Raw genomic sequence first — 14,965 nt, 5'->3', positions numbered from 1 at the left:
GGCTATCTTTAAGGATTCCAGGGCAATTTCAAGGGTTTTAGTGGCATTTTAGGAGATTTCAGAGTACTTTTAAAGAGATAAAAATCGTTTGAGGACGTCTCAGGGGGTTTAAAGATGTTTTAAGGGATGTTTTAGGGCGTGTTTGGTAGCTTCAGAAGTGTTTCAAGAGGGTTCAACTAGTTTCAGGGTGTTAGTGTTTTGTAACCGTAAGCCAACCAAATTGGCCGCCTAGGAAGAAACGGAAAGATATCCTACGAGTGTTGGAAAGCCAACAACAAAGGGAAACTATAGAAGGTGGAGGTAATTCGGGTCCCCAACATTTTGGAATTCCAAGGGTTGCAGGCGGAGTTTAAAAGGACTCCAGGGCCTGGACGCATCACAACTGCCCTGAAGCTCTACTCTCATGAAACAGCTCTGAAACCACTTGAAACTTGTAGCCCTGAAACTCCCCTGAAATTCTTTACGGCACTTCTGTAATCCCATAAACCAATCCACCAATACCTTAAAACACCTTGACACGGTACTGAAACCCTCTGAAACCCACTAAAACAATCCTGAAACCGACTAAAACGCTCCTGAAACCCATAGAAACCCTCTTAAGCCTCTTTCAACGTCGTAACATCTTCGAAAACCTCTTAAGCCTTCTATAATGCTTCTAAAACCCTTCTGAGATTCCGGTAAAAGCTCTTAAACCCTCTAAAATCCCTATAATACAATGAAACGTCAATGTAATTCCGTGAAACGCTTCTGAAACCCCACTTAACTGCCTAGAATGCCCTCAAAACCTCCTGAAACACTCACGAAACCTCGTGAAACTCTATGAAACGTAACTAAAACCCCATGAACAGCCGTGAACCCACTAATACGCATCCTATACCCTTTGGTATACCCTGCAACGTCACTGAAACCTTTCGAAACGCCTTACAAACCCCCAAAATGCTTCTGAACCCGCTGAAACCCACTACGATGTTACTGAAACCACAGTGAAGCTTCCAAAAACGCTTCTTAAACCCCTAAAACCACCTGAAGTAGTACTGCCTCTTCTTAAAACAGCCTGAAACTCCCCTAAATCTCCTCAAATGATTCTAAGGGTTCTATGGCTCCCCTGAAACCCTCTGAAACGGCCACAACCCCTTAGAGATGATTCGATTAAGACGTCCTTATTTTTTCGGGAATTTTGGAACCCCCTCCTCCGTCTGTCACACTTTTTCGTACACCTAATACATGTAGTGTCACCCTTTTTTCAGACCCCTAACAAACGCACTGAAACACGCTGAAACGCTCTAAACCCCTACTTGTAACGCATTGAAACACACAAAACGCCCACGAAGCCATCTGAACCCCTCTACGACGCTTCTGAATCCCAACGTTTCAACTTCTGAAATGCCTCTGAAACTTCTTAAAACCCCCTGCAGTGTCACTGAAACTGATTATTACCCAAGTAACACACATGTTATATATAAGTTACGACAGCGCAAGTTTTGGTTGTATAGAAGTTTATATTACGTTATTTCAACACAATGTTAGAGTTACGTAAAATAAACTTCTATACAACCAAAACTTGCGCTGTCGTAACTCTATTATAACATGTGTGTTGCTTGGGTACACCCTGAAACCCTTCAAATGCTCAAAAAACTCTCTGAAATTCCTTGAAATGCCCCTGAAACCTATAGTAACCATCTGATACGCGCTTAACGTCTTATACACGCCTCCTTTCAACCGTGTTGTAACTTATTAAAAATTTCTGAAATGTCATTGAAACTGCCTAAAACTCTCTAAAACCCCTTCTATAGACTGTTTCAGAAATTATAAATACACTAACGATTAACTGCCATTTCAATTTGAGCACAATATCCAAAAAAGTTTCTTCTAGCTCTTATAGTAAACATGCTAACGAAGCAAATAATACCAATTTTGTGAATGTTTCTGGTAAAAGTTAAAAAATAGGGCTCTGTGATCTAGATGATTCAAATTTGAAGTTGCACAAAGTGGTCAAAAAATGTAGCATAGTAGAAAAGAAAAAAAAATCACAGATAAAATATTTAATTTCCAAACACAATAAATATTGCTGTATCGATAATAAAAGATATTTCTCGATTGGTAAGAGTTATTTTCACTGGAATATTTGATGAAGAACCACCATTACGGACCTTCTCAATACAAAATTTTTTGTTTCAAATTTCCCAACAACACCAGTAGCAACAAACGTTAAGCTAACGAAAGTCTTAATTTCTGCTTACTGCGTTCGTTTTCATGGTATGACAAGCTTTGGCATCTGAAGGATCGAATGAGCTGAAAAAAATAGTTTGTTTAGATTAAATGCGTTCAGGAAAGCTATGAAACTGTGTGGTAGTTCTTATGTTCCGTAGAAAACCTTAAAAAATAAGAAACTTGATCTCCGAAAAAAATGTTGTAGAAATGCCTTTATCGTTTTTTCCCAAATTTTGATCAAGGCATTCCTTAGACAACTTGTTGAGAAAGCAAATGTGATAAAAATTTAGATAATTTTTGGTATTTAGTGATAAAAAATGTTGAAATCATTAAAAAACACCTTTGTGCAAATGCAAATTTGAAAAATTATGTTATTTGTTAGAGAACTCGACTGTTCTTTAAAATATCAAGACAATTGAAAGGAAATATAAAAATATGGAGTACAATATGCTATACTCTGGAAGAAGTTGATAAAAATCATTAGAACAGTTCATTTAATTTAATAATCAAAGTGTATTTATAATTTCTGAAACAGTCTATAGACACGAATGCCAATTTATTTGGTAAAGTGTCTTTAATAAAATATAACAACAACTCTAAAACCCCCTATTTCGCTCATGAAATCCCCTTAAACGTAACAGAAACCTTTCAAAATGCCCTTAACCTCTCTAAAACGCTTCTGAAACATCCTTAAACCACCAGGTTTGTTTCTGAAATCCTACTGAAATCCCCTAAAATGCTCCTGAATCCGTTAAAACTCTCCGGAGACCCCTTGAAGACTTCTGATTTGAACTCCTTGAATGCCCCAGAAACGTCCCTTAAATTTACCCGAAACCCCTTGAAACTCTCTGAAACGCCACGGAAATCACATGAAGTACTCGCAAACCATCTCTGAAACGAATTGAAACCTCCAAAATGGTCCTGAATTCTCCTAAAAGACTCTACTATGCTTCAGAAAACTCACTGAAACTTCTAAACTGTTTACGAAATCCCTCAAGATCCCCTGAAACGCCACTGAAACTGCTTGAAACGCCTTGAAAATCAAGTGATTCTAAAACTCATTTCATTTTGAAATTCCTTGAAACAATCCCGAAACCTGCTGTAACCCTCTAGAACGTTCCTTAACCTCTTGGAATACTCCCGAAACCCCTTTTCAAAACGCCTTAATGTCTCTAAAACGCCTCTGATATCCCGAAAACACCAGCAATGCTTTTCTTCCACTGAAATCTAAAGCCTCTAACGTTTCTGAAATACGTTAAAACTCTCCGGAAAACCCCTGAAATCTCTGCATATCCCCTAAATTCTCTGGTTTGAACTTCTTGAATTCCCCGGAAACATCATTGAAATCTACTCAATAGTTCTAAAGCTTCCCTGAAACACGCTTTGAACGCTTACGAAACTCGTTTGAAACCCTCTGAAACGCTGCCGAACCCCTTAAACTCTCTGGAACGTCACTGAAACCATCTGGAACGCTCTGAAACCCTCTGAACTGCAATACTTATTAAACGTTATAAAACCACCTACGATTCGTCTGAAATCCCTGAAACCCTGTGAAGCGTCACTGGAAATCCTCGAAATGTCCTAAACCTCCTCAAAAGCTTCTTAAACTCCTTTGAAACCACTTCAAACACTCATGAACACCGTTATATCCTTCTGAAACACTTCTAAGCCCCCTGTTACGCTGCTGAAATCCCTTAAACGTCTTTAAAACGTTACTGAAATCCTTTGAGTAGCTTTAAAGCTCCCTAATACACTCCTGAAATACCCTGAATCAACTTAAAAAGCCACTGAAACTTTAAGAAACATTGTGAATCTCTAAAACTCTTTTAAACCCCCTGAAATGGTTCTGAAACCCCGCTACTGAAATTCCACTTAAAACCCTTAAGGACAAGGTATTTGGAGTACATATCTCAAAATTTCTAGAGCACCGTTTTTTAGAACCGTTGAACGGATTTGGATGAAAATGCATCACGCTAATTGTTCAGTGGTTGTCAACAGCGTGATGCATTTTAATCCAAATCCGTTCAACGGTTCTAAAAAACGGTGCTCTAGAAATTTTGAGCAATGTACTCCAAAGACCTTGTCCTTAAAAAGCTTCTGAAATCCATTAAATTTCTTCTGAAATTCCCTGAAACCTCAGAAAATCCCCTAAAAACCCCTGAATCGTCACTGAAACCCCTGGAAACACCCCGGAAACCACTTAGAAATCCGGGCAACATTGAAACCACAACATTGAAGACCAGAAGCCTAAGGTATAAAAGGCTTAACGTGTAGCCTAATAGTTTAGGGACCTTGATGCCCCGAAGCCTAGAAACTTTGGAAGCCAAGAAATCTTTACATCTACACTACCAGAAATCTATAAAAGCTTGAAGTATAGAAGCCCAGAATCCGAGTAGTTTAGTAGCTTTGAAATCTATACGCTTTTAAGCCTGGATTTTTAGAACACTACAAGCCGAAACTGGACCTGGACTAGAAACCTATAGAAGCCTGAAAGCCTAGAACGTTGGAAGAGAAACCTGAAGATCGTACAAGCTTTGTAGCTGAGAAGGAATACATCTGGAAGCTTGTAAACCTGGAAACCTAGAAAGCTGGAATTCTAGAAGCCTGGAAGTCTAGAAGCCCAGAATGCTGGAAAACAAGGCTGGAAAACTAGAAGGTTGGAAGCCTAGAAGCGTGGAGGCTGAAGAACCGGAAAGCCTAGTAGGCAGAAAGCTTAGAACCTTGATGCTTAGACGCCCAAAAGGCTGGAAGTCTAGAAGCTTAGACGCTTTAAATCCTAGAAACATGAACCACAGGAAGCATAGATATCTATAAGCCGGAAGCCTTTTAAGCAAGAAACCCAGAAGCGATGAGGCGTGAAGCTTATGAGCCTAGAATCGTGCGGCCTTCTTCTTCACTTCTTCTTCTTCTTTATGGCTATATGTCCCAACTGGGACTTGGCCTGCCTCGCTTCAACTTACTGTTCTTTGACCACTTCCACACTTCCATTGAAGAGCTTTCTTTGCCTGTCATTGCATGAATTTGTTTATTGTGAGGCAAGTACAACGATACACTATGCCCAGGGAGACGAGAAAATTGTCTTGACCGGAATGGGAATCGAACCCGCCGTCTCCGGATTGGCGATCCATAGCCTTAACCACTAGGCTAACTGGAGACCCGTGTAGCCTAGAAGCCTGAAAACCTAGAAACCTCCAGGTTTGAGAGCCTAAAAGCCTGGAAAGCCTAAAAGTTGGATGCATAGAAATTTGTAGGCCCAGAAGTCTAGAAGTCCAGAAGCTTGGAAGCTCAGAAGCTTGGAAGTCCAGAAGCTTAGACGCTTAGAAGCCTGGAAGCATATAGAATAATGGAAGCTTGGAATGCAGCCAGTAGCCTAGGAACCGTGAGACTAGAAGATCATAAACACAGAAAATAGAGGCCTAGAAGTCTAGAATTCTAGAAATCTGGAGACTTGAGAGCCTAAAAGCCTAGAAGGCTGGATGCATAGAAGGCTAAAACGCTAGAAATCTGTAAGCCCGGAAGCCTAGAAACCCAGAAGCTAGGAAGTCTAGAAGCTTAGACGCTTAGAAACCTGGCCTGGAAGCATATAGGAAAATGGAAGCTTGGCAATCCAGCTGGTAGCCTAGGAACCGTGAGACTAGAAGATCATAAACACAGAAGATAGAAACCTAGAAATCTGGAGACTTGAGAGCCAAGAAACCTATTACGCTGGAAGCGTAGAGGGCTAGGAACCCAGAAACCTGGATGCTCAGAAGCTTACCCAAGCAACACGCATGTTATATAATAGTTACGACAGCGCAAGTTTTGATTGTATAAAAGTTAATTTGACGTAATCTTACAGATTGCTTTAGTTACGTCAAATTTACAACCCTTGCGTAGCCGTAACTCTCATATGATATGTGCTTGGGTAGAAGCTTTAGATGTTGGAAGCCTAGGGGGTGGAAGCCTGGAGACAGGGAGCAAAAAGTTTAGACGTTTAGAAGCGTAGAAGTATACAACACACTGGAAGCCCAGAAATCTAGAAATCGGAAGTCTACAAGCCGTAAAGTCTGGGGCCTGGACGCACAGAAACTCAATAGCCTCGAAACGTAACAGCCTGCCCTAGAAGCTTAGAAGCCTAGAATCCTGGGAGCTTGGAAGCCTGGATGAATTAAAACCTAGAAACTTAATTTCTAGAAATTTGGAAGCCTAGTAGCCTGTAATTCTAGAAGCCTACAAGCCTGGAAGTCTTGGTATTTAGAAACCTAGATACTTAGAAACTTGAGGGTCTAGAAATCAAGAAGTCTAGATACGTTGAAGCCTAAAAGCCTGGGAGTCAAGAACCCTAGAAGCCTTGAAGACGAATTGTAGAGGCCTAGAAACCCAGAAGTTCACATGCCTTAAAGCCTAGGAACCTGTTAGCCTAGAAACCTAGAAGCCCAGAATCCTAGAAGCATTGAAGCCGAGCAGCATCAAAGCACATGCCTGCAACGAGATGCCAAGAAGCCTGAAAGCCATGAATACAATACGTCCTCTCTCCTCTTCTTGGCGTAACGTCCTCACTGGGACAAAGCCTGCTTCTCAGCTTAGTGTTCTATGAGCACTTCCACAGTTATTAACTGAGAGCTTCATCTGCCAATGACCATTTTGCATGTGTATATCGTGTGGCAGGCACGAAGATACTCTATGCTCAAGGAAGCCAAGGAAATTTCCTTTACGAAAAGATCCTGGACCGACCGGGAATCGAACCCGTCACCCTCAGCATGGACATGCTGAATACCCGTGCGTTTACCGCCTCGGCTATATGGGCCCGAATACAATACGTCTGGGAGTCTAGAAACCGAGAATACAAAAAAGTCTGGAGGGCAAATAGTCAAGTGACCTAGAAGCCAAGAAGTCTGAAAGTCTAAAAGCCATGTCCAGGAGATTAGATGCCTATAGAAGCCTGGAGTTTAACCCTAAAGCCAAGAATACAAAAAGTCTGGAAGCCTAAAAATCTAAAAGCCCATAAATCAGAAACATTAAATCACATACCAGAAGCCAAGAAGTCTAAGGGTCCAGGAGTCCAGTAGGTCTAGAAATAAAAAGCCTTAAAACCTCGAAACCTGGCTAGAGGTCTTGAAGCCTAGACACCTGGAAGCCTAGAAGTTTAAAAGACTTGAAGCTTGAAAGTTTAGCAGCCTAGAAGTCTGAAGGCCAACAAGCCTAGCTGCCTATAAGTCTAGAAACCTGAACGTCTGGGAACCTAGAGTCCTTAAGCCCAAAAACATAACACCCAGGAAGCCTAGAACTCTAGAAGGCTAGAACCCAAGAAGGCTGGAAGCCATAAAGAATGGAAGACTAGAAGAATCCCAAGCATCGCATATGCCACAGAAGAGTCACGTCAACGAAAGTTTTGTTTGCAGTGAAATCACTGCTACTTACTTCTAATACAACGCTACAAGTAAATCATATTGTTTTACTTGCAACCAAAATATGCCCTCCATGACTCTTGTGTTACATGTGTGTTAGGGATTGAAGCCTAGAAGTCTGAAAGCTTTTCTTAACCTTGCATCATGAAACCTGTTGGGCTGGAAACCTTGATGCCCAGAAGAGTTGAATGCTGGAAGCCTATAAAGTCAACCCGAGTAACACATATGTTCAGTAAAATTGGACTTCAAGTCTAGATGCCAGGTAGTCTAGAAGTCTAGTAGCCCAGATGCCCAGAAGTCTAGAAGCCTAGGCCTAGAAGCATAGAAGTCTTGATGCCAAGACGCCTAGAAGCGCATACTAGAAGTCTGAAAGCTTAGAAGCTTAGAAGCCTGTTGCGGCTAGTGTCTCCAAACATTCAATCGCATCGTGCTAGGGAGCACGGGTTCGATTCCCGCCGCAGCTGTCAGAAAAAAATTTCGGCTGTGCCACTGGGCGTTGCATGCTAGTCTGTTGTCTAGTGTCGTGCTTCCTTCAAAGAGCGTATAGCTCACTGAAAGTATTGAACGTGTCCGTGTCTTTTAAGTCCTGAAATCTAGAAGCAAAAAAGTTTAGAAACCATGCAGCCAAAAAGTCCGGAAGCCTTGAAACCTAGAATACTAAATGCCTGTAAGCCTTGAAGATCGGAAGTCATGTAGTCTGCAAACCTACAAGCAAAGAATTCTTGATGCCAAGGCTGCCTAAGCACATACTGGAAGTCAAGAAGCCTGGAAGCCGAGAAATGTAGAAGCCTGAAAGTCTAGAGCACCAGAAGCCTAGAAACAAGAAGCCACGTTTTTAGAAGTATAGAAGCTTTGGAACGTAGAAACCTAGAAAACACAAGCATACAAGCCCAGAAGCCGCTTAAAAACCAAAAGCCTAGAAACCTTGTATACTGGAAGTCTAGACCAACAAACCTAGAAACACATACTAAAAGTATAGAAGCCAAGATTCTAGAAATCATGATTCTTTGAAACAAAATGCCTAGAAGCACATCTTAGCTCTAGAAGCCAAAACGCCTTAAAACCTAGAGGCTAGATCCTCTAGGCAGCTCATTTCACCACCTCCTCCCCAGTAGTGGCCTTTCGACAGAACAACCGACAGAAGAAGTGCCCCTTCGGATCCGGATCAACAAACATACCCAAACATCACGACGACGGCACACTAGGACAATCTGCTCGTGTTCACATAATCCGAAAGGATCTCTGCCCGTCCGCAGCGCAAGTTGCCGGTTCACACTACCGGCGGAGTTCGTTCCCATATCTTCTTCTGTGGAGCACATCCAGGCACCAGGAAACGGTCGGGACGTGCTCCGGCTGTTTTATTGAGTATGGACCGACCACCCTTACGCCCGTACCCGGAATGGGTGAGAAAAAGGGGAACGTCTCGGTCGCCGGTCCAGCCCAACCTCTTATGTGTATCGTCGAATGGAACGGAACAAGACTGGACTGATGATTGTTGGTTTTCCATAGCCTGCTGGCCGGCCGGCCGATACGATCCGGATTGGACTTTAACCTGAAGAGAGAGGAAGGCAAAAAGTTTTGCTGATGCTAGGTATCGGGGCAATAAAAATGTGGTCGTCTTGAATTTGGCTTTGGTCTTGGAAGAAGGCTTCCGTTGGAGCTTGTTTGTTTCACGTAAGTTTGTTGAAGTTGTGCCGGAGAATTTGTTGATTGGCGTCAAATGTACAGTTTTAGTGAGATGTGGTATGCTTGTTTACGTAAGATTAATAAATAGGATAGAATTCTTGGATAAACTGCGTTGTCGAACATTATTGAAATTGTATCTTTAATTTCAACGTTTCGCATTATTTGAACCGCGTGAAACATAATCTGAACTAAATTTATCATACTCACACGTCCATCATTAGTATTATACAACGCTTTTCTCTTGTCAGCTACTGCTGTGGCGTTCCATATTTCATGAGCCTAAACAAAAGCCTATCTATTATCGATTATCTTCTAAACACGGCCTATGCAAACAAAACAACCCACCCATATGCTTGCTTTTGCAACCATTATGCTACACCAACATAATTAATAAAACCATTTTATAATCCACCCACGCCACATCATCGAACACCATCATCAGCAGGTTTGGCTTGCGGATTACCCATATAATATGGACTCCTCTTTTCCTCGTTCTTTTGACATCCGTTCTAACAGATGAATTTGCGTTACGCACGTTTCAGCCTCAGGACTCATTTGCACCATCATGCCGTCATCTTCAATATGTTAGAACTTAATGGAATACAGTGAGTATTGATCCTGATGGTATTGATGGCGTTGTTCACATAGTCATCTCTAAGATGTGTAATAACCTAGCATTGGTGTTCATCATTGCTTTGATCTAAACAGCCCTAGCGTGACCCATTTAAATGGGGGTAAAAATTCAATCACCCTCTTTCACCCATGCATTCATTATTGTCTTTCTCTACTGAATCCTATACTTTCCAAGCCTTTTTTTTTTCTCCAATAGGTAACAACCATATGTTACTCAACGATGCTACTTCGATACATTATATTTTCAGAAGGTTACATGTTGTATTTATGTATATGCTTGATCAAATAACATCGATCTTGGTTGATTTTATACAAGGAACCTACGAGTTGGCTGCTTTTTTTTCTCCCTGAAGATGCGGATCTGCAGATTTTGCTTCTGATTGTATCGCACCACGTTTTATCGGGTTCCATACTGCAGCATTACCGCCCATGCTGCGTTCTTGTCCTTCAAAATCGCTCTGCACTATTCGTCGAACCAATCGTTCCGTAGACTCCGTTTCACGGACCTTATAGTGCTTTCGACGATGCCGTTTGCTGTGTTGATCTCCAAGTGTAGGTCTTTAATGTTTAGGTTTTCTATGATGATCTTGACGTCTTGTAAAGCGTTTGGAATCGCGTTCCAGTTGCACGTAGAATGCGTCTTTGTCATCATTAGTGTTTCCTGAGTGAGACCTGTGCACGTTTATTATGCTCATGTTGAAGAATTGACGCTTGATCGACAACCATGTTCTTAACCTGCACATTCTTGCATCGATCGGTCATCAACCGATCACGCGATGCTGCCTTTAAGGGCTTGCCCATGAGCTACGTAGACTCTGAGTGGGGGAGGGGGTCTGGCCAAAGTCTACGATCCACACAAATTTCGAAAATTTTGTATGGCCAAAGTTTACGAGGAGGTAGTACAGTGACTATATATACAGTCTGGCGTATACAAAATCCTATGAACTGGCAACAGGAGTATATACTGCCAACACTAAGAAAAGTTCAAGCTTTCGACAGACTTTGTGTTTTCAGAACATACATTTATTATCTTTACGGATACAATACTCCCCTCATACTCAAGCTGTCTGGAAATGTCAAGTTCAATTGGCTCCGATAGTTTCAGACTTCGCCAGACTGTGTGTATATAGAGATTGTAGAGGGAGGGGAGGAGGATCTGAGATAGCCAAATTTGAGTCTACGTAGTTTTTGGATAGCGGCTGAACGTTCGCATCATAGATTCTGTCCAACATATCTGCTGCAACGCTACGATTCCAAACCTGCGCTCCTTCAGTATATCGGCGAGTATGCGGGTGCTCCCAATGAAGTTGAGAGATGTGCAGTTCTACGTATCGAGCTACGAATCGCAAGTCCCTTTTCGTCGCTGTGTTTGTCGCCATTGAGTTGTATCGGATCACTTTTTCTCTTGTTGACTTTTCGCTGCTTGAACGATTGGTTCGACGATGAGTGTAGAGAGATTTTGGAAGAGAACGCAGCGATGGCGGTCTTGCTTCAGCACGGGACCCGACAGAGTGTGGAGCGATATGATCCAACACGGAAACAGCAGACCCGTCTCTTCCGTGAGAAAATGTGCCACCTGGAAGGAGCAGAATGTGAACAAATGGAACTATCTGCTGTGCCGTTCACAAGAAACACGGAAGTTCCACCAGAAGCTCAACGCATCCCGCAAATGCTTCGTGCTGCGAGCCGAAATGTGCAGGGATAAGGACGGCAGCATCTTGACTGGCGGACGTGAGGTGATCGAAAGGTGGAAGCAGCCAAGGAAGCAGCACTGTGACGAACACCTGAATGGCGCGGAGAACGCAGACAGGGAGGATGAAGGCCGTGGGAGAAATGACTATGTCAGTACAGCAGGGAGTAACAACGAGCTAACACCGACTTTGAGGGAAGTTAAGGAAGCTATTAAGCAGCTCAAGAACATTAAGTCAGCTGGCAAGGATGGTATCAGAGCTGAACTCATGAAGATGCGCCCGAAAAAGTTGGCTACCTGCCTGCATCGGCTAATAGTCTGGATTTGGGAGACCGAACAGCTACCGGAGGACTGGAAGGAAGAAGGGGTCATTTGCGTCATCTACAAGAAAGGTGACAAGTTGGAGTGTGAGAACTTCCGAGCGATAAATGCCACCTACAAAATGATATCCCAGATCATCTTCCTTCGTCTTTCACCCAAAGTTAATGAGTTTGTGGGAAGTTATCAAGCCGCCTTCGTTGACAGCCGCTCGACAACGGACCAAATCTTCACCGTGCAGCAAATCCTCCAAAAATGCCGCGAATACCAGGTCCCAACGCACCACCTGTTCATCGATTTCAAGGCGGGGTATGACAGTATTGGACATTTGGCATAACTGAAATGCACCCTTCTTTATTATGCCAAGTGTACATTATACCAAAATACCATTATGCCAAAACACCGTTATGCCGAATGACACAGACCCCAAAGCGACGATGGACGATGTGAGAATCTGCGTAAGGGTTTTAGGCGATCTGTCTAGTTCATTCGAATCCTGCCGGGGACTACGACAAGGTGATGTACTCTCATGTCTGCTGTTCAACATCGCCCTGGAAGGTGTTATGCGACGAGCCGGGCTCAACAGCCGAGGCACGATTTTCACGAAATTCGGCCAATTTGTGTGTTTTGCGGATGACATGGTTTGATTTAATTTAAAATGTGGGGTTCGCCTTTTTGGGAAAGTGTGCTGATTTATGACTTGATGGGGAACGGTGACACCCCTCCAGGAATTCCTTCACGGTTTCTCCACAAACTTCTTCCAGGACTTCTCTAGGATTCCAGGGAGTTGTTGGGAGTTCTTCCAGAAGTTTCTTCTAAGATTCTTTAACCTTCTTTTTGCATCACGTTGGGAACAGCTCGCTGGCGTAGTGTACGATTTAGGACAAAGCATACCCTAATGCCATAAAAGGGTCAAGAGGTTCCATCCGTGGTTTCTCTTAGAGCCCTGGAAAAGATTCTTCCAGGAAATAATCCGGGAATTCCTCCAGAGACTATTCCTTCGATTCTAAAGGAATTCCTTCCGAATTTTCTCTAGGGAATTATTTTGAGATTCTTCCAGGAATTCCTTCTTCAGCTCTACTTCCTTATAAGCCAATCCCAGCTAACACGAAGTCGCATATGATGTAGAATAGGATGCTAATGCGGAGGCCATATGCGTACATGTTTCCATTTAACCGTGTGTAAAGTGTACGCATATAACCTCCACTTTTGCATCCTATTCAACATCATATGCGATCGTGTGTTGGTTGGGATATTAATTGCACTGACAACCTTGTCATCATAATGGATGACACTGATTCTTGCTAGGGGAAGGACACACAATGGAAATGACACTAAGCTTTATTCACACCCCTCAGTTTCTTAAGAAATTATTGCTCAATTCTTCTAGGATTTCCTCCCGTGATTCCTCAGGGATCTCCATCAGAGGAACCAAAAGCATCTCCAATTTTTTTGGGGTTCCTTCAAAAGTTTCCTCTGGGATCTTTCCAGTAGTTTCTTGTGGAATTCCTTAAAGGTTCCATCTAAGATTCTAGGACTTCAAGGGATTTCTTCTGGGATTATTCAAGGTGTTGCGGAAATCCTGCAGAAATTCCATTCAAGATTCTCGCCGTAGTTTCTTTTCGAGCGTCTTCAGTATTTTTTGGGCTTCCCAAGGGGCTTCCCGAAGGTACTCCCGAAAAAATGAAATCTCGGAAGAAACTGTTGAATGAAGAGCAGAGGATTCCGGAGGAGATTTTTGGAGGAATCCCAGAAAGTGTTCCCGAGAAAATTTCTGCAGGAATTCCGAAAGGAGTTCTTGATTCTTGAATCTTGAATAACCCCAAGAGGGGAGGAGTTCCTGGAGAAATCCCCGGAAGGATCTTGGAGAGTATACCTGCAGACATTCTAGAAGGAATTCATGCAGGAATCTTGGAGGGAATTTCAGGAGGAATTTCCCAAAGAACTCATGGAAGAATCCAGGAAGAAACTCCGGGTAAAATTGCAGGAAAGATCGCAATGGGAACTCCAGGTGTAATCTCAGAAGAAAGTCCTTGAGAAATCCCAAAAGGAACTATGGAAGAAACCCAAGGAGAACTGAGCCTGATGAACACCCGGATTCTTAGGAAATCTTGAAAGGAGTATCTGGGGGAATCCCGAGAGAATAATTTTGAGGGATCCCAGCTTGAACCTGTTTCAGAATCTCAGAAGAAATTCTTGAAAGATTCCCAGGGAGAATCCTGAACGACCTCACGAAAAAAAACCCATGAAGACCTTCCTGGGAATCTAAAAAAAATATTTTGGGGGAGTCCTGGAATAAATTTGAGGATATACCGCGAAGAAATACCTGGAGAAATCCCCAGAAAACCCTCCTGACGCGAACCTTACACTTTGAATTAAATCAAACCATCCATAGAAAGCTGACGAAATTTGTCCGAACCGTAAACAACAAGACCACGAAACGCAAAAGACTTACTTAGCAACCACGGCTTGCAGTGCCCTATAGGGAACTGCATGAAATTTTGTCCTTCAACATGGCCACGAAACGTCAAAATCCCATACAAAATCAAAACAGTGCAGTGCCCTATTCAGTATCAGCATATGGTCTACTGCACGAATTTATGCTGGTCTGCTTACTCTCACAGAAAATTTGACGTTTGAGCGGTGCCAACACCTCTCAAACGTCAAATTTCGTGTGAGAGTAAGCAGGCGAGAATAAATTCGTGCAGTAATCCATTGTACATCATAAAATGTTGTAACGATAGTTACCAAGGTAACGGCAACCGGTGAGGCGTTTAAGAGAGAGTGAAATTCCCTCATATTAAGGCTTTTTACGGCATCATCAGCATCGGAAGCCATGTTGGATATGTAGCTCGAAATTTCAAAGTGATAATTCTCTGCCACCAAAGCGAATATTCGTATGAAAAAGAATCATCCTGTATGCTCACTCGCAGTGATTGCGATGATACTTTTTTTGCTGCGTTGCTGCAGAATTGACAAGCAAAAAGTCAATGATTTGTTTGAAAACTGAGTGATGCATCATGACACCTTAATGAGACCA

The 14,965-nt window shown here is 42.6% G+C and overlaps 1 protein-coding gene across 1 annotated transcript in view; it reads left to right on the top strand.

Annotated features, from left to right (window-relative positions):
• The first annotated feature begins 11,608 nt into the window (after window positions 1–11,608).
• LOC134288754 (uncharacterized) overlaps window positions 11,609–14,965 on the top strand; it is a 59,123-nt gene continuing 55,766 nt past the window's right edge. The window contains exon 1 of the mRNA XM_062854584.1: window positions 11,609–11,999. Within this exon, the coding sequence (XP_062710568.1) occupies window positions 11,609–11,999 (391 nt within the window). The remainder of the gene's footprint in view (window positions 12,000–14,965) is intronic.

The sequence above is a fragment of the Aedes albopictus genome, chromosome 1, assembly GCF_035046485.1.
Source record: "Aedes albopictus strain Foshan chromosome 1, AalbF5, whole genome shotgun sequence".
In the NCBI taxonomy this organism is placed as follows: Eukaryota; Metazoa; Arthropoda; class Insecta; order Diptera; family Culicidae; genus Aedes; species Aedes albopictus.
This window is presented reverse-complemented; position numbering and strand designations above follow the sequence as displayed.